Below are 22335 nucleotides of genomic sequence, written 5' to 3'. Positions count from 1 at the left end.
AAAATGAAAAATTCAGACAATTAGACAATTAGACAATTTCACTTTACTATATTTTTAAAATACTTTGAGGAAGTTGAAATAATTCTGGCTCTCGATTTAGTTTACTTCATTCGGAGAGGACAGCTGCATGACATTGGGGGAGCGAATGTGGCAACCACACATGTGCAATGCCTTTAACCACTGCACCACAGGCAAGCGCGTTATAGTTTTCTTTTTGTACTTTTCTCAGTGAGATTTGATTTAAAAAAGGTGTCTTTCCTTCAGGCGCCTCTGAACCACTGAAGATCCATGCTCTGGACAGATCCCAGTCCGCGTGGTGATGGATGAGTAATCCATTCATGCGTTTATCTTGAAGTGTGATTGGCCGCGGCTTGTTTGGAGGGGGTGGAGTGTTCTTTTTTTTCCTCCAATCACGTTAAGTTTTCCCCCGTGGCTTTGTTTTTTATTGCTCTTTAGTGAGTCTTCAAAGAGTTCAGGGGCTGTAATTAGGGGGCGGGCTTCCCGTGCCTCAAAACACTTCCCTGCGTTAGTGGCCAACTTCTTCCACACTGTCTGAACTGGGACCCAGAGAGCACCTCTCCTCTGCTCCCCTCCACTTCCACAGGATTCTGTTACTCAGGGATGGCCGCATCTATTCTGGAGGTAGGGAATATATTTGTAAGTAAACTTTCATTACTATTTACAACATTTGCATCAGATTTATGTTTTGAGTTGCGCTTTGGGAAGCTATGCTAAATATGTTTTTGGGGTGAAAAAAATTATTAAAATTTGTTTGGAAAGAAGAAAAAAAAGTCTTCACAGTAAGTTTTATTTGAGAAGCCACTCTAAATTATATATATATATATATATATATATATATATATATATATATATATATATATATATATATATATACACACACACAAGGAACACATAGTAAACAGAAATGAAAGTGTACCGGTAGATGCTTTTGTATGGTATTTCTAACCAGATCAATTGATGACATTTCTTCTGAGTGCGGGCTTATGTTTTGTATTCTTGTGAAATGCTTTGACACTAATTCTCCAATAAGAGAAGCATGGAGACAGTGGTTTAAGTGAAACAATAGCCGTGGGGGAATCCTGAGCGGAGCCGAAGAGAATTATCACAAACATTTGCATAGACTGCTTGAAACTTGGCCTAACCACTTTGAAAAGGGGGAGAGCAGGAAGGGCCTGCAGTGGCAGTCAGACATACGTTTTTTATTAGTGTTGACAGTGACAGAAGCACTGAGCTTTTTCCTGCAGACACTCACTGCTCTTATCTCTGTTCACAGGAAGACTCACGCTATGGCTCCAGTCCCCTGGCTATGTTAACTGCTACCTGTAATAAGTTCGGCAGCACCAGCCCCATCAGGGACACAGCCACCCCAGGCAAGACCGGCAGTACCTCGCCCATAAAGAAACCATACATCATGACCTCTGACCTTCAGGCAGCCAAAAACGGCCGCACTGCAGACACTGGCCTGGCGGACTCCTACACTGGCTCCTTCACCACAACTGGAGGAGGCAGTGGGGGGCTCCTCACCCCGACGGGGAGCCCCCCTCCTTCGGCCGGAGGCTACGCGTCAGAGTACAACCCGTTTTCCCACTCGTTCCAGACCTCAGTGTCCCAGGACCAGTCTCTGTTAGTGTCTAAAGCCCATGCCACGGCTGACTGCCTGACCAGTGTGTATACCTCTTTGGACATGACACATCCTTATGGCTCTTGGTACAAGACTGGCATCCCGGGCATTACTAGTGCCTCTGCTAATGCCACATCCTCCTGGTGGGACGTCCACCCCAACTCCAACTGGCTGTCGGCCACACAGCCTCAGTCAGACGTGGGGCTCCAGGCCTCACTGCAGACAGTGGCCCCCCAAGCTTCTCTCAGCCCACAGCTGCCCAGCTACAGTACCGACTTCACCCCCTTAAACCCGGCCCCATACCCCTCTGTGGGCCTGGGCTCCTCCTCTCACCTCCTGCAGCCTTCACAGCACATGTTGCCCCAGGACATGTACAAGCCCAAGCCTGTGAACAGCACAGGGTTGATGGAGAGTCAAATGGGGCTCAAGCCTGCGAGGGGCACAGGGGGCTACGGTGGAGGGTCTGCACCCACAAGGTCATCATGTGACTGCCCCAACTGCCAAGAGCTGGAGCGGCTCGGAGCCTCAGCCGCCTCCTTAAGGAAGAAGCCTGTCCACAGCTGCCACATTCCGGGCTGTGGAAAGGTTTATGGGAAAGCGTCCCACCTGAAAGCCCACCTGCGCTGGCACACTGGGGAAAGACCCTTTGTCTGCAACTGGCTGTTCTGTGGCAAGCGCTTCACTCGCTCTGATGAGTTGGAGAGGCACGTGCGCACCCACACCCGAGAGAAGAAGTTCACCTGCCTGTTGTGTAATAAGCGCTTCACCCGAAGCGACCACCTCTCCAAACACCAGAAGACCCACGCTGAGTCTGCCCTGCAAGGCAAAAGTGTGGAGGGAGAGACTGACCCTCGCAGTGAGGACCCCACAGAGATGAACACTGGTGCAGTGCCGTCCAACCCCACCTCCGACCCCATCCCAAATGGAGATGACAAAACCAGCACCACCAATGGAGTGGACAACAGCAGTGGACTGTTGGAGATTTAAATTACTTTTGCAGAAATGTTTCAGGACACAGATGGAGTTTGTTATGGCAAACTTAAAACCAAAAGAGGGACATGTAATAAACACCAGATGGTGTTTGGGTAGAATTAATATAATAAGTGGCTGAGCATGCATAGGTAGCAATCACTTTATTATCGCTGGGCCACACAGACAACATGAGCGATGGTGGATGAGGACCACAGTACATGTGTAAACGTGTAAACACAATCAGATGAGATGCATTCTGCAATGGCATGACAATAAATCAGTTTGACGTTCACAGTCTGCCTCCACCTGACCAGGGAAAAGAGACTCAGCAGGTGGTTATTTAAGACAATGCATGATTACGACATCTGATGTAGAACGGTATTTGCCCAATGTTTTTATGTTATGTTAATTGTATTTTTGTTTGGTGCTGTTGAATAGTTGGGATTTGTGTGTGTTTTTCTTTGTTTATTTAATGTCATATTTACAGACAATACAAATCTAATTTATGACTTAAATTATACATTATTTTGCAGCCTATAGGAAATATTGTGCCTTAACAAATGCAGGATGAAACTGTCCAATAGTAAAATTCACAATAAATTAAGAACTTTATTTATTTGTCAAAACATGGCTATGTTCTAAACATTTATTTATAGATTTTGATGTTATGTGTATTCATCTTTTATATGATTCTTAAATTGAGACATCTTCTACACCTGATACTACTATCTATTTTTCTCCTATAACCACATTATATAGATGATGCTCAATGTGTTGCCTTCTATCTTTGGAGCCTGTTTGTAAGATTTTGACAACAAAGATGTTTATATTGCTTACAAAGAAATCAAATGACCATTTTACACAGAATTGTTTTTTTAATGCTTCAATTTAAAAACCCACTGTAAATATAAATGGTGTCATTAAGAAGGTGTACGTGTTATTAGCTGTGATGAGCAATAACCACTTTTCGGTGCTTCTAAAAGTAAATATCTTTAAAAATCACTTTCTTGTGTTGTTATATTGGTGTAACATGGACTTTGTCTCATCGCGCTTCTCTAACTTTTCATAAACTTCCACGTCACAAGCAAATAGTTTCATTATCTCAAGCACCATAAACAAAGCCATCTCAAGTGAGGTCTCGACTCTGCACAATGACTGTCTTTCAGGGAGCACTGTAGATACACTCACCTCTATGACAGGGGCAATTATGATGCTCAGTGGAGAGGAGAGATTAGGAGAGGGGAAATGACCATTGTCTATTGAGGGAGGCGGTCAAGCAAAAGACCCTAATTAAAAAATGATGGGTCGGGGGCAGAAAATGCAGTAACTTTATACTTCAGTGTTGCAGAAATGCTCTTGTCATCTGCATTAACGTGCCACTGTCTCACTCAGCGTTCAGTAGAGTTTCCTGTTAGGTCACTTAGGCCTTTTCAAACCAATAAAAAATACTTGAAGAGGGTGGATTGACCACATGGCATTAAAGGCAAGATAGCCTCAAGAAAAAGCAGTGTCCAGAGCCGATGTAATGGGAACAGCTCTGCAAATGAGAAATAAAGACATGCGGTGGCTACACATGTATTTTTGCATGTTTTAATTGAAACACATAAAAAGTATTTGTGTAAATCCAACTAAAAGTAATTATATGCTTGTGCCACTTGAGCTTAAATACTTGTTTGAATGAGATCAGGCAGAAAAGCGATGACAACTTTTGCACGTTATCATCATCATGCACGAATCCACACATCGCGCACAAATCTACTAAATCTGTCCGGTTTACTCCTTGTATTTATATCTATTAGATATATCAAAACAAATTGTACAGATAAAGAATGTGAAGAAACTGATAAAGGAACTTGTGGTTTAGAAAGTAAATGGGGAAAAAAATAAGTTACAAACAATGAGAAAATTTGAAAAAAAAAAAATGTGTAAGAGCTGCAAAAGTATAATTTAGTTTTAACATGGTTCAATGTGTAATTTAGTTAGTTAGAAACATTATTTTTGTAAACCAACATAAGCATGACATTTGTAAAATACGCCCCAACTACAGTCACTGGAATAGATGATATTATGGACAATTCAAAGCATCAAATCTAACTGTGCTGGATGTGCAATAGTCCCAGACCAGACCTGCAGTGGATGGAGCATTTACACGTCTCAGGCTGCATGGTTCCAATTTAGGGCTTCTAATGAGCTGTAGTTGAGGTCAATTTATATAAAACGTCCCTCGGCCCGCTCTGTCATCAGGCACCGACATGTTTATGGTGGTCTGAAGTGGGCGCACGGTCCACTCCACAACATAAAAGCCCCACAGGAGGAGCAGGGGCTGGCTTGGGTGTGTCAGGGTGGGGGGTGGGGGGGTTGTGAAGACGGTCAGCGGCTTTCCAGAACACCATACTGCCACTGGTCCCTCAACACTTGTGGTGACACAGGCTTTAGCTTCATTTTTACTTCTTTTTGGAAACATTAAGTGTTGCTTCAAATAAGACCACATGAAAGAAAAAAATACAATGCTCGGACAATCGCTTCCATATGGAATATATGGCCTTTGGCACCCATCACTCTAAAACTATTTGTTTGGTGGCCGTGAGATAGTACCTGATGTTAATTTGTATATAGTTTTACATCAGTCAAGTGGCAGTTGAGGAAAAAAAGGAGGCTAAAACTCACATGAAGTAGAGCCAAGTTCTAAAAAGGAATTCCCCCAATCAATCAATGCACATGAATTAAATAAAGGTCTTGACATATTTTTATTTGTCAAATAATATGGAATGACCTTTCCCTTTGTAAATATTATAGGCAACATGATTGTAATTTCCATCTTTAGTCATACCTTTACGTAGGCCAGGAAAGGCCATGTAGGAAGTAACATTATAAACTTAACCACAATTGAAGTCAAGAGAACTAGGTCAAAACTTACGCACAATCTTAAATAAAATCATGCAACATTTTAGTGAAGACAGTAGTCTGTCAATCCTGTCATTTACACTTTAACTTTGACTTTAGTACGCTATTATTTTTGATTAACATCAACCAAATGACACAAGTAATACAGGCCATCACACGCATGAGGGACGTCACAATTGCCAAATGTCTTAGAATTATATTATATTGTGGCCTGTCACAATATATCAAATAACAAGTTTTTTTCAAGAACAGTTAAAAACATAAGGAACTACATAAACCATCTTTCTCAACATGAAGAAAAACTGTTATTAATCACTTAAGACAGTAATGATTCACATCAAAGGCTTGTCAAGGTATTTTAAAATAAAAAAGTTGCATATCTACAATAAGTATCGTACCTTGAAATGAATATTGCGAAAATCTAATACTGTGAGATTTGCATAGTGTCACATTCCTACACGGAACAACGTCAGAAGAATCTATAAAAGGTGCAGAATGTCTTTGAGCCTGACAAGCCGCTCAAGCTGTGTGAAAAGAAACAGAGGAGAGCTGCGTGGCCTGGGGCGTGGGTGCCTGGCCTGCTGTGAGGGGGGATTTGGGGGAGCGGGACAAAAGCACAGGTGTTTGCAGGTGTGTGTGTGTGTGTGTGTGTGTGTGTGTGTCTGTGCATGTCTGTGCGTGTGCGTGGGGGGCAGAACGCCTCAGGGCTCAACAATCAGCACATATGCAGTTTTGAGTAAAAGACAACACACAGACAGTGAACCAGGGCTGAACCATAACGTGACCCTGACAGCGCAGGAGGTCAGCCTTTAAAGAGCTCTACAGATAAGAGAAGACAAAGGGTTTGGTTAGTGGGACTACAACACGTCCATGCAGCTTATCCTTTCAAACCATCACTAGTCATCAGAGAAGGAAACTGCCGCATGCCTAAAAGCTCCCGGGGGCAGTTCCTCTGTGACGACATCCTCACTGGTGCCTAGGCCAACAACTGTGAGAGTTAATCGGGTGCCATGGGGCAAACTTTGCTTGTACCCACTCATTTCTATTCCTCTGTACTATTTTTTCTCCTTCTCCATGTTTGTTTTGATGCAGATGAACCATGCGGTGTCCCCAATCGACCAATCCACCTGTCAGTCACGACTATCTGAAGATAAAACGAGATTTAAAAAAAAAAGGTAAAGTGTTCAGACTACACGACTTTGTAACGTGTGTATTTTGGGTGGCCAGGCAACAAACTAATTCAGTCAAAGCCATGCAGGGTCAGATGTAATTCTGCATGTTCCGTTCAAATATATTGTGAGTTCCTGATAAACATCTTCATACTTCCTGTCCCTATGCAGCATATGATTGAAGCTATAATCACAGTGGTGAGGGAGGTTAGACCACCCTTTCTGCTCTGCAAACAAACTTAGCTTTATGAGAACGTCATCATCGACCGTTTAAGTGCCATCATTTTGATGTTCTAATCCACTATTTTACTACATGGCCAAGTCGTTTTAAGGTTACAAATGTCTTTAAAGTTTAAAAGGACCCCTCCCATGTTGTCCAATGCACCAAGAGGACCAGTAAATGAGCCCATTTTGTTTATAGCAGCTGAGGGTGGCGTGTGGGTGACTGTGTGCCTCTTTAAGAGTATAATCTGCTTCCCGTTTAATGGCCTCCGGGTGACAAATTGCTTCCAGGGGAAAAGAAGAAATCGGCTGGTTTGACATAGACATATCCACTTGTGTTTGATAAATAGTATTATGGTATGGTATTGGAACAACCACATTTGCGATATTATTGTGAGATTTGTCATATTATTAACTCCACAAAACTATATTGATCCAAGAAGAAACTGAAAACTCTCTCAAAACAAATAGACTTGACTTATTTCTTCTTCTTTTCCAGAGTCCAGAGTCCAGCTGCTTTTCCTGGTGCAACATTGTGAGAGACTGTACGATGCGAAAGGCGTTTTCCTGCGGGAAGAAATTAAAGTCAGGGCTTTACTAATTTTAGCACCAGACGAAAATTAAAGTAGTAGATGCATTTTAAAACACCCCTATAAGTATATAAGTAGAGAGGTGAAAATGTGTCTATCTAAAGTCATGACGCACAAAAGGTTTCATTTTTATTAATTAAACAACAAACTGTAATTTAGAGAACAGGTAAATAGAGTGATAGGTCCCGCTTCCATCACAGCTATAAATACATATGTTTTATGCTAAGAAAATAAAAAATAAAGTTTCAACTGTAGTAATCTGGGCATTTTTTAAAACATTTGAACTTCCTTCCCAAAGTCATTTTTAATCAGATTGAAAAATGATGACTATTTTTGAAACTGTTTCTAAGCTGTATTACTTCTGGACAAATGAGGGGTTACGCTGACTTTATGTTTCATGCTTATTTGAACATTTTAGGGCATTGAAAGTAAACTGGTGGACCAAAGATCTGAAAGTTTGATACATAAACTGCTTTTTCGCTGTGGAACATTCACTTTCCCAATGTCATTCTGACTGACATGCTGCCCGTTCTTTTTTTTTCACCAAAGCCACTAAGTGCTTCCATTTACAGGGAGGAGATTTTTAAAAAGGGGACATAATATGTAAAATGATAACCTTTTAGTTTTACCATGTTATAATGGTGTTCCCTCACTATCTTACTCAAAGGGGTATTTCCATTGATTCATGAATGAAATTTAAATCGCAATTTGTACGGTCGCAATTACAACTGAAGTTAAAGTAACTTAGTCTTATTATATGACCTGCTGAACCTTTTAGACCTCTACAAACATGTTCTGAAACACCTCTTTTCTGTGTAATGTGTTTAAAATGTAAACTTTGAACAGAATCATGCTATCAAAACGCGAATAGCAAAAGTCATTGCAAAGCTTACCGGAAAATTTAGCTTTCTACAATATCATTCAGTCCTAGTTTATAGATGCAATAGTTCTAAATACCAGAAAAAGGCATAGACTGCACAGAAGTTGCAATTTGAACGAACGTTTAAGACAATGCTAAAAGGAATGATGAAACATAGGGCTCAATCATTTTGTTATGTGGTCTGAGAGGACATGAAAAACAAATAATATCAGCGGGATAATAAAACCAAGGCTTTACAAAGAAGCGAGAGAGGAAAGAGCAAAAGAGAGGGCTGAGGATGTGTCGTCGGATCCAGGGCTGGCAGGGTTTTGGTGGAGGAGTGTGGTGGTTCAGAAGTCCTCCAGTGCGAGGCGCCAGTGTGTCCTGTGGGGGCTCTGGCCAAGAGTAGTCTCACCCCCCCTCAGAGCCCAGCCCCTCTCGTCCCCCTTTTAACCGCCGGCACCACCCCCAAACTAACCCTTAAGCCACTGGCACTGAGGCTGCTGCTGCATGTTTATTTAATATTCAGAAGAAATTGAAATATCTTTGTGGCTTAACGCGCACAGATACACACTTAAATCTCACTGCACAGGGACACACACACACTACTTACCACCACAATATATAAATAAATAAAGTGGAGTAATGTTCTCTTGATCCGGAGCCAAGAGCAAAGTTGGAGATTTTTCTTTTTCAAAAGCTGTTTTCAGAAGTGCATGAGGAGCAATAATGGCTGACACTGGACGTTGCATGGTTTTAGACCGCATGCCTTCCACAGACTCCCACAAAGCATTTGCAAAGGGTTAGACTGAGAAACTGTTCCTATGTAATGAAAACGATGGCGGAAGAGTTTGGTGAAACAGTCTGATTTATGCACAAGACACAAGTCACAGGACGGTCTTTGCAAACTACTGAACAGTAAGTGGAAAATACTGGTGAATGTGTCAGCTTACAGTGATGTGATGAAACAAAACACAACTCAAGCTATGGTTTGATGAGTGGTCATTATGTTTAAATCTAAACTATTCCCTTTTAATGAAATAAATGGTTATTCTTTCTAGTTTTCAGCGTATCCTTCGCTCGGGCAGCTGTGGCTAACTTCATTTTCCACACAAAAAATAGGATTCTGTTTAACCTGACGTCCCGAGAAGGTGATCGTTTGGCGGACCAATCAGAGAAACGCTTGCCTGTACCGTATAAAAACTGTGTACACTGTATGGAGAATCACATTTACATCAGAAATAACCCTTAATTGTGTCCCTGGGGATGTGTCTACCAAAGTGTGACAGAGATCAGACGGACTGTAGAGAAATATACTGAATAAACTGACTATTATGAATATTATAGGTTAGGAGGCATGCAATAGGAGCTCAGTCGACGTCTTCTTTATGGTGTGATTTGTCTCTTTACAGCAGCTTCTACTCACTGTACGACGACATTCATTTGAGGTGAGTTGACAAAAGGCCATATTGTGATTAGAGTTAATTGTCCTGTGTCTTGTGTCTTTGTCTCAGTCCTGTAGACGAACCAGAAAGAACATTAAATCAGGTTGAATGCTGTTTATGTGTATAGTTCTTTGTGTTATTGGACCCCACTTCACACATTCATATTTTAGAATGATTATTTTTTAATTACATCCTGAAATCATCTCGGCTCCGGTCATTAGCTAAAGAAAACAAGACCAAGGCCTTTATAACTAGATTTAGTTTTTTTGACAAAAATCTCCAAATTATAAATCCACAAATGTTGAATTTTCTCATTATTTGTGTGGGATTTGCTCCTCAAACCTGCAAAGTTAATCTTATGGGTTAATGTTATTTCAACTTACATTAATCGCGTTCTTTTTTTTCTTTTTGTGAAAAAATGATTTAGCTTTTGTTTATTTACACTGACAGAGAGGAAGTTGAACTTTGTGCCAGTTTTTGTTCCATGTGGAGGACCAGCAATTACAGAAATATGAACTGTAAACCAGACCTGACCTAGACATTGTAGGGTGTTTTGACGTCATGTGAACTCAACCTATTAAATCTGCGTGTATGGATTTCAGGCAGAGGATCTAGAAAATTACTAATATTGAAACGTGCTCGCCAATGTGTATCTCATGATGTGGTTGTTACCTCCTCGGCATCGTGTAGGTTTGCTGAATGTCTCCACCCTCACTTTTCCCTTTCCACTCAACATTCAACATCTGTACTTTTAAACAAAGTCTTTTGTATATATTTTTTAGGTAAAACTGTATATTTCTGCACTTTTAAATTTGACAGTATTTTTACTTTTACAGACACATACTTTTACTTTTACAGACACATTCTAGTGCATCTCTGATCATTGTTATGGCAAAAAAAGAAAATCCAAAATAATAAATGCTAGGCTATTTACATTTTATTTCACAAAATCCCAGGCAGGTTCCCCAGAAGAAAAGGGAAATGTAGAAATTGTGTGAATAGTGTGAAATGTCTCATAGAAACTCCCTCTACAGGTTACTGGATCTTCTGAATTGTATCCTGTTGTTTGTGTTAATCTAATTATAATTCATACAACTTTTTCATCAGGATACTAAAGTAGTTTAACGTACCAGTGTACACCACATACATGGCCATTCCATCCATTCAGATTTCATAATGCGTAATCCTTACAAAGCAAATCCTTCAGACAGTCTTGGTTTTGGACTCCATGCGATCCCCCTCTGTCTCTCCTCTCTGCTCCACAGCCACCAACCGCTGCTTGTGCCAGAAATAACACAGGAGCACCACTTGAAGCTCTGCCTCACCACAGCGCAGCGCGGCCACAAGAGCACCATCAAAACACACACAAAAAAGGAAACACATTATATTGTGGATGCAGGGAAAAAAGAGAATTCATACAATCTATGGTTGGAGATATGTGGAGAGTTTGAGCAAAGCAGGAGCCACACGGGGGTTTCTGGTGTGATGGAGCCTACGAATGTTTGCACAGTGTAAGAAACTGTTGCTTTATCTAATTCAGTCATTCCCAACCTTGGGGTCGGTTAATGAAGGAATGGCATGTTAATAGTTGATAGACACAGATACATATTGTTGAATGTATGGATTTGATCTAAACATGAACAGTATCAAGTCTCATATGACTCACGTGCACTGTCAGACCACATGATGGCGGTATTGAGCCATGTCTCCCTCTATGAACTTCATACTGAATAACCTTGGAATTTTCAAGACATTTTTTATTCAGAAACTCTGGGCCTGTTTGAGGAAACTTCATAACGAAAATTAATTCAGGTTTGAGTCATTTTTTGCATATCTTAACTTGCTCAATACAATTTTGACATTTTCCATACTGTGATATTATTGTAAAGCTTTTTGGACTTGTGGATTATTTGAATCAGAATCAGAAAGGGTTTATTGGATTTATTCAATGAACAAAACTCACAAACATAGGAACTTGTCTTGGTGATTCGGTGCAACATAAAACAATGAACAATGAATAAGTCAAAAAAGAAACAATTTAAATCTACCATCTGATAAGAACAAGAATAACAGAATAAGCTATCAGATAATAAATAAAATAAAAATAGGCTTAATATGTACAGTTGAGTTTACATATGCAGAAAGTGAACAGTGCAGTGATTGTTTAAATTATGGTTAAAGTGACAGTGTTTAAGAAGTGTTCATGGGGAATCATCTGTATACAAACAAATATATAATCATTTCCAACTGTGTAGGCTATTTAAAACTGCTGAACAATTTCAAAACATCATAAAAATCATTGGCATACGTAATCACGCAAAACTTTCAACGGGTGAGGCTTTCCAAGAGCACCCTCTAGTGGTGTGTGAAAGAAGAAGACACTTCAGAGAACCAGTAGATTGGTACAATCATATCTTAATCTCAGCAAAGTACATAAGGCCAAATCACGTTGGTTAAGATTGAAATCGATGCATAATTACACCTATCATTGTTTTAAAAATCATGGTCCAGAAATCGCCAAGATGATCACAGAGATCATAGCTACTGTATAAAATATTTCATTTATTTGGTCTACCAAACCTATCCATGTGGAAAAGCCTGTGTGGGTAAAATAAGATGGGCTTTAAAAACAATTACATATAATGCAAAATATGAATCTTGCTATAGCACTTCACTTTGTTTAACCATCTCTTCAATAAGAAATGTTGGTATATAATTCCTCCAAGAGGTGGAAATGTGGATATCCTCCTGTAATATAAATTGATTCTTCTTCTCCATCTTTTTTAGGATTTGTTGTACTCGGTTATAGCCCACTAAATTAGTTAAGTGGCCTGTACCTACGTAAAATAATTGACCTTTCTGTGGGTGAATGAAGTTGAAGAGCCATCAAAATGCATTGCGTTTCTCTGTGTAATCCTGCTTTACTCCAGCAGGGGGCCTTAATGAGCAAAACGGAGTATTGCAGTCGTGGGCTGGTCCACGGCAGAATGTGGAGAAGAGCTGGGTTCTGGCAGCCTCATGCTCACAAGAAAGTGTTCTCAGGGTGAAACCAGCCACGCAGCGCAGCAAACTCTAAGCACATTATTCTAATTTAGTCATTCAGATTCATTAACTGTGGTGTAAACATTTTATTTTAATAAATGATGTCACTGTTCACTTCCTGCACTACATCTGTAAATTTAACTGTACATGTTGTGGACATAGTAAGTCTATTTATAATCTTATTGTCAATTTAAATTGTGTTCATTCATCACTGGACGTTGTTGTATGTTGCACCGAATCACCAAAGCAAGTTCCCAGCCTGTGCATTTTGTTCACTGACAATGACAATAAACCTGTTCTGATGATTATTTATTTATGCTACGAGCTCTGAAGGTTTTTATGCTCATCTCTAATAAATTATCAGTCTTTTAAAATGGCCTTCATTGGTACAAACGTGTTAAGTAAGTCACATGAGACAGTTGAGACCAATTCAATCTGAAAATCAAACATGCTGAGTGACTGTTGTATTTAGGAAGCAAAGTACATTTCATATTTAACGTTTTCTCTTTAATGTTTATTTTTGCCACATTCTCCACACGATTTTGCTGATCAAATCTGACCATTACTTTGTTGTGCAGGTTTGGTGTTACAGGCACTTGACTGTCAGATACTCGTGTAACTTTAGCACCTTGACTTGCTTCGGTTGCTAAGGAGTAGCGCCCCTAGTTACCGCGATCTCCCATCAGGCAACAGAACGAGCTACATCCAGCATAAGCCCAGTACTTATAATATGTACAGTAATCAGGGTTTTCAATGCTTCTTGGTGTAACTCGGGGGATGTATTACCGTATCGCTGTTGAATAAGGTAAGATTTATCTATGAAAACATGCTAAAGCTCAACAATGTTAGCAAACCCCGTCAGAGTTAGCCTGATGCTAGCCGCATGGGGAATGGAATAACGGTAGTTGTTGCTCGTTTTACCCGCGGTGTTGCCTTTTTAATTGCATCTTAGCACATTCGGCTGACTACTAGTAGCATTTAAGCAACGAGTTAGCTTGATTAGTTGGGAAATAACAACGTAAAAGGGCGTTTGTCGTAACCTAACGTCAGCTCCGTGAACTGTACACAATAACACAAGCGAAGCTAACGTTAAGAAGAATCAGGTTGCTAATCCCATTTCTGATTTGCCTCATTTTATTTGTAAGATCTTCACATTCAGAAATCATGCCAGTGTTTGTTAATGTTCTGCATGTGGATTCTGTTCACAGTTTTAACATCATCTCCAGTGCATTTTTTCCAACGTTAGCTTTATGGCTTCACAGCTACAAGAGAACAAACATAATGGAAACAGATCATCATAACACTGTGATCTTCAATGCTTCAAAGAGAGAGCTGTTCACCACCAACAGCGGATACAAGTCACTGCAGAAGAGGCTGAGGGCTCAATGGAAGATCCAAAGGTGGACGTGTTCTCTCTGTGCAAATGTTACCGCTGTAATTTATCATCTAAAGACCTTCATCTTTGTCATGTTTAGTATGAAGGAGGAATTGACAGCAGAGAAGATGAACGGGGTTCGATTGTGGATCACTGCTGGTCCAAGAGACAAGTTCACAGCATCAGAGGTTCATCATTATTAGCTCAAACACACAAGCACGCCTTAATCACATTGTATTTAAATACTATGAATGTTTGCCCATTTTCACAGATGGAGATACTTAAGAAATACCTTGAGAAAGGAGGAAATGTTCTTGTGATGCTGGGTGAAGGAGGAGAATCTAAATTTGACACTAATATTAACTTTCTGCTGGAAGACCTGGGCATAATGGTCAATAGTGGTAGGTCTGTAATGCTCTCTACATTATATCAATATTTATACTGATTTTTAAATGGTTTTCCTTAATGACATGTAGACGTTGTTGTGAGGAATGTATATTATAAATACTTCCATCCGAAGGAGGCACTTGTATCCAATGGTGTCTTGAATAGGTTTGTGGCTCTTTATCTTTTGCAAATGATGGCATTTAGACATGTCTATATTTTCTTCAAATCTTTGTTGCAGAGAAATCAGCCGAGCCGCTGGAAAAAGTTTGACTGGGATTATAGAAGATGAAAATATGGGGAATAATGCACAGTAAAGCTATTTTCAGAACAAGATTTTTTTGCTGAATTAAATGCAAGAAAAGCAACTATTAATAATTGTGTTTTGCAGAGCTTTAACATTTGTCTACCCATATGGGGCTACCCTGAGTGTAATGAAACCTGCTGTAGCTATTCTTTCAACTGGCTCAGTCTGTTTCCCTCTCAACAGACCCATTTTAGCTTTTTATCAAGCAAAGGTAAGATTATAAATTAATTTGAATTATTTTTCCTTTAAATTACAATATCAATATTTTTCTTTGTTTCTTCTAGGATGGTGGCAAATTAGCTGTACTGGGTTCCTGCCACATGTTTAGTGACCAGTACATAGATAAAGAGGAGAATAGTAAAATTCTGGTGACTCGGTGTTCAAGTATATATCACTAATACGTATTTTTAGAAAAATATCTAAAATCAACTATCTTTTCAGGATGTTTTACTGCAATGGTTTATGACTGACGCAATTCAACCCAATCAGATTGACGCTGAAGATCCAGAGGTAAGAAATTAATCTATGGCTAGCTGTGTAGCCTATATTAAAGTATACATTTTTGGTGTAAGCATCTGTATATTTACGTGAACTTAAATGTACATTTATATAGGTAAAATAATAATTGTTTGCTTTTGTGTACATTTCAACCCTCAGATCACAGATTACACCATGCTGCCAGACACTGGAGGTCTGTCTGAGCAGCTGCGTGTTTGTTTACAAGAAGGTGACGAAACTCCCAAGGACTTCAAATCCCTCTTTGATATGTCACTGTTTAACATGTCCACTGACACTTTGCCCCAAGTCATCGGGTAAGTCAGGGCATCTTTTAATAATCCTGATTAAATTGTCACTTTTCTGGTGATGATGTCATTTACAAGGTGTTTTAGCAAAAAATAAATCTATATGGATTATATTAATGCCATAAAGTGGAACATTCTAAACGAAGCATAACCCGTCTACAGTTCCTACAAGCAACTCAATGTTAAATGTGAGCCTCTTCAGTTGATCACCCCACAGTTTGAGACGCCACTTCCTCAGCTCCAGCCTGCTGTAGGTCATCATACATATTTAACAATTAGTTTCAAATCCAAAGCTTGTCATTCTAAACTGTATTGTTTAGGTCTTTCCGCCTACTATAAGCGATTTACCTCCACCAATGCTTGATCTGTTTGATCTGGATGAAGCCTTCTCATCTGAAAAAGTACGCCTTGCACAACTCACCAACAAGTGTAAGTTCTGATTGAAATCTGATTTTCCATGGTCTCTAAATAAGATTAACAAATGTTTATTTTCCAGGCACGGAGGATGATCTTGAGTTTTATGTGCGAAAATGTGGAGAGATTTTGGGGGTAACTGCAACGTTGGACAAAGAGAAGAGAGATGCCAAGCACATTTTGGAACATGTCTTTTTCAAAATTGTTGAATTCAAGAAACTCAATCAGGTAACAAGCATATGCATTAAATACGATCACTGCCGCAGATCCTAAAAATGTAAATCACTCTTGCAGGAGCTTGAGACGGAGCTGGATACAGAGGCGCCTTTCAATCCATTATGATGGCTCCCGTACGTACAACTCGGCTACAGCCAGTTCTTGAGCCCGTACCTTGCATTTGTTTGTAAATAAGTTCAGTTCTGCATTCCTTAATAAAGCTTTTCTACAATGATATTTTATAATCAAACTTTATTATTAAATTGTTGCAAGATTTAAAATGTACAAAATTAAAACAATTAGGGAGAAAGTCCAGCATCAGGTTGTTTGGGACTCCAAGTTGACTCGGAAGCACTCAGCTCCATTATAACCTTTGGATTTTCGGATTTAATACTGGAAATGTCCCAGGAGATCGGTGAGCCAACCAGGTCAGTGTATGACTTGTCACATGAGGCGAGCGGCTTTTGTTTTGGAAGAAGCAACTGTGGCGTGGAAGACCTTCCTTGCAGAGGCACGATTAGGTAGCCACCATCAGTGTCTGGCTCATTGATGCTGGACACAGATAATACTTGAGATGGAGAGTTGGGTTGCAAGGAGGGGGAAAAGGAGGCCAGGATGGACAGCCTCACATCAGACACGTTGTTGGCCATAGATTCATTGGACACTCTGGATGTTGATAGTTGATCCAGTGACAAAGCAGACGGCAAACTCTCTTTGAAATAGAAGCTCTTGTCAAGCTCAGATGGGGATGAGCACTCGAAGCTCTTCAAATCTACAAAATGCAACACAAAACATGTCTAAAACACAGTAATCAGGTTTAAACCAGGTGCTACACAAAGGTTGTTGTCTTACCTTTAAAAACAAAGGCTTTTTCCATGGTGTGTTTGTGGGTGACAGACGTGATCCAGCTGCATTTAAGGGAAACTTAATTGGCCCAGCTGCGTCGGAAGCGGGTACCACTTTTCAAAGTAAAGCACATTAACTTATACAAGAGCATCTTTTTAGTACTGTTAACTATTTTTAGTCATTATTGTAAAATGCCAAGGTTGGTTTGTCTTCGCAATTCTTATAACATAGGCTATTTCTTTATTTTATTGTATCTCTCATCTTAACATCCAGGAACAGATTGGAAATTATTTTTATATATAAGATGCATATTTTATTTATATGTGTTTCATTTAAACATTTCTACCAACATTGCAGTTGAATTACATGAGGTACTTATCCAGACCTGTCTAATTAAAAAGTTACTTGAAGGATTTGAATGTGAAGGACTACAGGAAGTCAAACGCGGCGTACGCGCAGACGCTGTGCGCATCTACGTCACAATCTAGTCAGTGGGCGCGAGATAGAAAATCAGAGCGCGGACTACCAGGATCCAGCTGGTCTCGGGCTGTATCGACCTGCACCGCGGATCAACACGGAGAAGATTGCGTTATACATGAACACAAAAACTGTCAAATCCTCGAGTGGAGTGCGTATATTCTGCATCAGCGGCGGGACAAGTCGGGGCCACTTCCGAACGAGAGAAGTCCAGAGAAATGTCCGGGTGGTGTCGCAGGTTAGCCGTTTGTTGATCATTGTTTTTGCAGACGTTATAACTGCACTTATGTTATCGCGTGCGTTTTATCCACATATTAGTGTCACGATGTATGTTACCAGTGACAATTTTGTAATTCATGGCGTCGACAATGGTGTTTTTTTTTTCCACATTTTGTCGTTGTGCCGCCTTTTTCCGGAAAGTTCTAGACACCGTTGAACCTCTTAACCGTTAATTGTTTTAATGATGTCAAACATATTTACATTCATTTTAGTCATGTAACCTGACGTGATCTTGGATTAGTTTAAACTTTAGTATGCTCTGAGTAGTAGCACCACGGTGTTGGCGACTCTAGGCGGGACAATCTCTTCTTCCTTGTTTCGCCTCTTAGCAACGCCTTATTGTTTATCTGCAGTGAGGATGCAGACGAGGTCATGCTCCAAGATACAGACTCTGATGTGGCAGAGCAGAGGGACGGTGGGAAGCTGAAGGTGAAATGGACACAAGATGAGGTGGGTGACATCTTGAGTGGACTCCAGTCTGAATTGCTGCAGTGAATGACCTCTGTTCTTTTCCTTCCCAGGATGATCGGCTGAAAGGCATGGTTCATCAACTGGGAACGAATGACTGGAAAAGTATTGCCAGTGTCATTCAAGTGAGTTCTTGCTTCTCTCCTTTTTTTTTTTAATGTATCATACGATCAATGCCTCATGCCTGTTAAATGAAATACTGTGTGTTTGGTGCAGGCCCACAGTGAAATGCAGTGTCAGCACCGTTGGTTTAAAGTCTTGGATCCAGAGCTGGTCAAGGGTCCGTGGACCAAGGAGGAGGATGAGAAGGTGAGTTGTAGAAATGTAAAAGTGCCTGGTAAAGAACATGTCAAAGTAAAAGATAAAATTATACTTTTGTATGTTTTGTTGAATTGTTTTATAGGTTATTGACCTTGTAAATCATTATGGAAATAAAAATTGGGCAGCGGTAGCCAAGCATCTCAAGGGGAGACTAGGAAAACAGTGCCGGGAGCGCTGGCACAACCACCTCAATCCAAATGTGAAGAAGTCGTCTTGGACAGCAGAGGAGGACCTCATCATATATAAAGCTCACTGTCTGCTTGGAAATCGTTGGGCTGAGATTGCAAAATTACTGCCTGGACGGTAACTATAGTCCTAGCACAATGTGTTTTAACGGTTTAAAGAATGCCCCCAATAAAGCATTTCCTTTCTCCTTATGTAGAACGGACAATGCAGTGAAGAATCATTGGAATTCAACCATCAAACGCAAAATTGAGCTGGGATTTTACGCAGATGAGGTAATTACCTCAGACGAACTGGATGAACTGTTGGCCAAAGTTGATAAAAATGTGCAGGTAAGATTTTACTCGCTCTCTTATCTTAAGAGTCATTTAATGTGTTTAAACTTCAACCTAAACTAAGTGTTTTCTGATTTAAGGCTTCCAGTTACTCAATAGATCATGAAGACCAAAAACTTAGTGTACATCATGTTGTAAGTATCTTATCCTTATTATGTAGAGTGTGACTTTTTAAAATGTATTGTCTAAAGCCTCCTTTTTCGCAAAGGAACTTCCATACTCGGTCCTTACACGAGCCGGACCAAGTAATGATGCTTCCACTAAGACGGACACATCAACAAAGGTCAACCTGGCACTTAAAGTGGATTCGGACACAGGAGACCCAAACGGCACCAATTGGGTTGTGGACGGTTCAGGCTTTCTGTCTCCTAATGGCCCAGCTCTGAAGGAAGTGCTCGATCTGGTGGATGGGGTATGTAACAATGGATGGACCGTCATATTATTTATTTGTGGAGCCATGTTCAAGTGGAAAACAAAAGCTAGCTAATATTGATGTCATGTTTTTTGTGTTGTTTTCTCTTCACTTTTTAGGATCTAGAAGGATGGTGCAACCTTGCTGCCTTTGACCTGCCAGAAGAAAACCCCAGTCCAGAACGTCACCAGTTTCGTCTCGAGGGCAGTGCCTTACAAGAGCTGAGCAAAGGCAGTAAAGGAGAGCTCATTCCCATCTCTCCCGGCGGCGTCACTCCACCCACCATACTCAACCGCAAAAGCCATAGACGCATTGCTTTGTCTCCTGACGCCAACAGCTCCAGGACTCCCAAGAGCACACCAGTCAAAATCCTACCCTTTTCCCCATCCCAGGTAAGCCTTTTCATGTAATCCTAATGGTACTTTATTTTATTTTGTATGGGTTTGTGTATTTGGACGTTAATACCATTTAACTGTTTTTGCCGTTTCAGTTCCTCAACATATGGACCAAGCAGGACACCCACGACTTGGAGAATCCGTCTCTCACGTCGACGCCGGTTTGCAGCCAGAAAGCAACTGTGACGACGCCACTGCAGCGTGACAAGACGCCGTTGATTCAGAAGGAAAACTCCATGTATGTATATGTATCTCATGGATGTTGTAAAATGATCTGGTTTTAACACTCTGCATCCCAATGTCCAGATTTGTTACGCCAAACTACAAATCCGAGCTCTGTACAACCCCACGTACTCCCACTCCTTTCAAAAATGCCATGGAAAAATACGGGCCGCTGCAGCCCCTGGTGAGTGTCGCGTGTGATGGAGCGTCTCGTAGTATTGTGATAAGTGGCTGACTTGTTTCTTTTCTCTTCTCTACTGCAGCCTCAGACCCCAAATCTTGAAGATGATATAAATGAAGTGATCCTCAGAGATGCTGGGATTGGTTTATCAGCTGCGTGTTCCACTCCCCCTGAACAAAGACGCAAAACTATGGTAAGTAATCTTTATTGTCCTATTTAGAATTATCATATTGGATAAACATCATTCATTATCATTAAAGAGACCAATTGGGTCCTTGGAATTTTTTGTTAACACCCTGATTTTATGCTGCATGCCACTCACGTCGCATCTACAAGTTACAAGTACTTTAGAGTGCCTTTCAAATGGTAATAAGGTGTGATAATTTTTAAATCCCTCCCCCTCCCAGACATCAGTAAATAGTTACTTAGAAAATAGAATATATTATTACCGGTAGTTTAATGCCACAATATTTAGATAAACCTGACCAATCCAGATGAGGGCCTTTTTAAAAAGAATATTTGTATCGTCTCTTAAGATTTTTTAAAACATTTTAATGTCCTTATTTTTAAGCACCGCCAACCAAAGAAGAACGTGCGCAAGTCTTTGGCGCTAGATACTATGGATTGTCACACGATGCCATCATCCAAGCGCAAATCTATGAAAACCGAGGCCAAACGTTACATAAAGGTGAGTTTTCGCAAATTCCTGTTATTGTTAATCTAGTTTTGAATTTTGAATATGGATACTTTATTTATTCACAGGAAGAACCCATGTTTATTTCAATAAACTCATCATTATGTAATAAAAGCCATGAAAATATATTGGATCAGGGGTTTCTTTCGGGACCAAGTGACTGCGCTTTTTTCCCTGGTGCTATACACATCACTCCAGTAAGTTTACTGTAGATTACCTCGGGGCACAAATGTAAAGCTGTGTGTATATAATTGTCTTTTTCTCTTTCTTTTTAAGACGACAAAAGAGTGGGAAACAGTTGTATGTGGACAAACTAAAGACCAGCTGATAATGACTGAGAAGGCAAAGCGTTTTCTTCACTCGCTGAAGTCACATGGCCATAACAGAGCACTAATTTTGTCCTGAAATGACTTTATATTTTTTGTATTGTACACTATTGTGTGGCAAATGTCTCTTCCCATTGCACTTTGTAATTAGAGACTAGGCTGTACTTTATCAGATTGCAAGTGGTTTCATTAGAGAGTTGTCCTTTTAAACTTAACAGAGTAAACTAACGGCCAATCACAAAATGTTCTTATCCCAATACAATCAAAAAAAGTAGTGCCGTTGGTTGTATATTTCTATAACTTAACTGTTTTAGATGGGGATCACGGAGATTGAACTTCATGGTCAGATTTCCAATTTTGGAACTAGTTAGTTTCAAAAGTGGGCCATTATAGACTATTTGTTATATATAGTGTGGGCAGAAGATTTCTAAAATGTTATTAAAACATTGTTGTATTCAGTGCTCTAATCAAAGGCAACCTAAGGGGCAAAAACAAACTCTTGACATCAGAAATTAATAAATGGAAAATTGTTTTATGTATACCAGAGTATAATTATTGTTATTTGGCACTGTATGTAAATAACTTGTATGTTTTGTCACTATTTTCAGAGATTGAAATAAATGAAAGATGTAGCGAGAACTGTAATCACTTTATTTAGTGTCTGGTCAGGACAGCAATTCACGTTGAAGGGTCAGGAGCTGTGAGCCTCATCAGTACACACACACACACACACATTGCTTCCTTTCTTATGCCTTCTCAGATTCCAATATGCCTTCTCAAATTCCAATCTTAACCTCTCCGACCGGCAGCACGAGAATACTTTGATAAGGTGTACAGTAGTATAGTCATAAA

At 40.1% G+C, this 22335-nt stretch overlaps 3 protein-coding genes across 4 annotated transcripts; all 3 read left to right on the top strand.

The window, feature by feature from the left end:
• Positions 1-519: 519 nt before the first annotated feature.
• sp7 (Sp7 transcription factor) lies at positions 520-2907 on the top strand. 2 transcript variants are annotated; one of them, XM_072451703.1, is made up of 2 exons: positions 520-657; positions 1295-2902. In XM_072451703.1, the coding sequence occupies exons 1-2, from the start codon at positions 622-624 to the stop codon at positions 2627-2629; spliced, it is 1371 nt and encodes a 456-aa protein (XP_072307804.1). In that variant the 5' UTR covers positions 520-621; the 3' UTR covers positions 2630-2902. The 2 variants fall into 2 exon arrangements, with proteins under 2 accessions (XP_072307804.1, XP_072307805.1); XM_072451704.1 differs by having other exon boundaries at positions 532-642; positions 1295-2907.
• A 10717-nt stretch (positions 2908-13624) lies between these two features.
• ift52 (intraflagellar transport 52 homolog (Chlamydomonas)) lies at positions 13625-16571 on the top strand. The gene is made up of 14 exons (XM_072451702.1): positions 13625-13650; positions 14108-14245; positions 14321-14408; positions 14492-14621; positions 14697-14772; positions 14846-14917; positions 14996-15122; positions 15196-15279; positions 15353-15421; positions 15569-15723; positions 15877-15964; positions 16035-16143; positions 16211-16356; positions 16423-16571. Exons 2-14 carry the CDS (start codon positions 14127-14129, stop codon positions 16468-16470), a joined length of 1311 nt encoding a protein of 436 aa, XP_072307803.1. The 5' UTR covers positions 13625-13650; positions 14108-14126; the 3' UTR covers positions 16471-16571.
• Positions 16572-17538: 967 nt separating this feature from the next.
• Positions 17539-21746, top strand: mybl2b (v-myb avian myeloblastosis viral oncogene homolog-like 2b). Its single transcript, XM_072451701.1, has 15 exons — positions 17539-17905; positions 18300-18396; positions 18468-18539; positions 18631-18723; positions 18818-19038; positions 19118-19250; positions 19334-19387; positions 19462-19665; positions 19785-20057; positions 20156-20298; positions 20367-20466; positions 20546-20656; positions 21035-21151; positions 21226-21354; positions 21434-21746. Exons 1-15 carry the CDS (start codon positions 17886-17888, stop codon positions 21560-21562), a joined length of 1896 nt encoding a protein of 631 aa, XP_072307802.1. The 5' UTR covers positions 17539-17885; the 3' UTR covers positions 21563-21746.
• The last annotated feature ends 589 nt before the right edge of the window (positions 21747-22335 follow it).

This window comes from Eucyclogobius newberryi, unplaced genomic scaffold (assembly GCF_026437365.1).
Source record: "Eucyclogobius newberryi isolate DKJ021-1_F unplaced genomic scaffold, fEucNew1.0.hap1 SCAF_19, whole genome shotgun sequence".
Taxonomy (NCBI): domain Eukaryota; kingdom Metazoa; phylum Chordata; class Actinopteri; order Gobiiformes; family Gobiidae; genus Eucyclogobius; species Eucyclogobius newberryi.
The sequence above is the reverse complement of the archived record's forward strand: the minus strand, read 5'-3'. Positions and strand labels throughout refer to the sequence as shown.

What these genes read in the sequence shown, in the direction of transcription:
- sp7 (XM_072451703.1), top strand. Translation starts at nt 622, where the DNA reads ATGGCCGCATCTATTCTGGAGGTAGGGAATATATTT. An exon ending in TGGAGGTAGGGAATATATTT is followed by an intron (nt 658 to 1,294) that starts GTAAGTAAACTT and finishes CTCTGTTCACAG; the next exon opens with GAAGACTCACGCTATGGCTC.
- ift52 (XM_072451702.1), top strand. Translation starts at nt 14,127, where the DNA reads ATGGAAACAGATCATCATAACACTGTGATCTTCAATGCTTCAAAGAGA. An exon ending in TTGACGCTGAAGATCCAGAG is followed by an intron (nt 15,422 to 15,568) that starts GTAAGAAATTAA and finishes TTCAACCCTCAG; the next exon opens with ATCACAGATTACACCATGCT. An exon ending in TTCCTCAGCTCCAGCCTGCT is followed by an intron (nt 15,965 to 16,034) that starts GTAGGTCATCAT and finishes TGTATTGTTTAG; the next exon opens with GTCTTTCCGCCTACTATAAG.
- mybl2b (XM_072451701.1), top strand. Translation starts at nt 17,886, where the DNA reads ATGTCCGGGTGGTGTCGCAG. An exon ending in GTATTGCCAGTGTCATTCAA is followed by an intron (nt 18,540 to 18,630) that starts GTGAGTTCTTGC and finishes TGTTTGGTGCAG; the next exon opens with GCCCACAGTGAAATGCAGTG. An exon ending in GCAAAATTACTGCCTGGACG is followed by an intron (nt 19,039 to 19,117) that starts GTAACTATAGTC and finishes CTCCTTATGTAG; the next exon opens with AACGGACAATGCAGTGAAGA.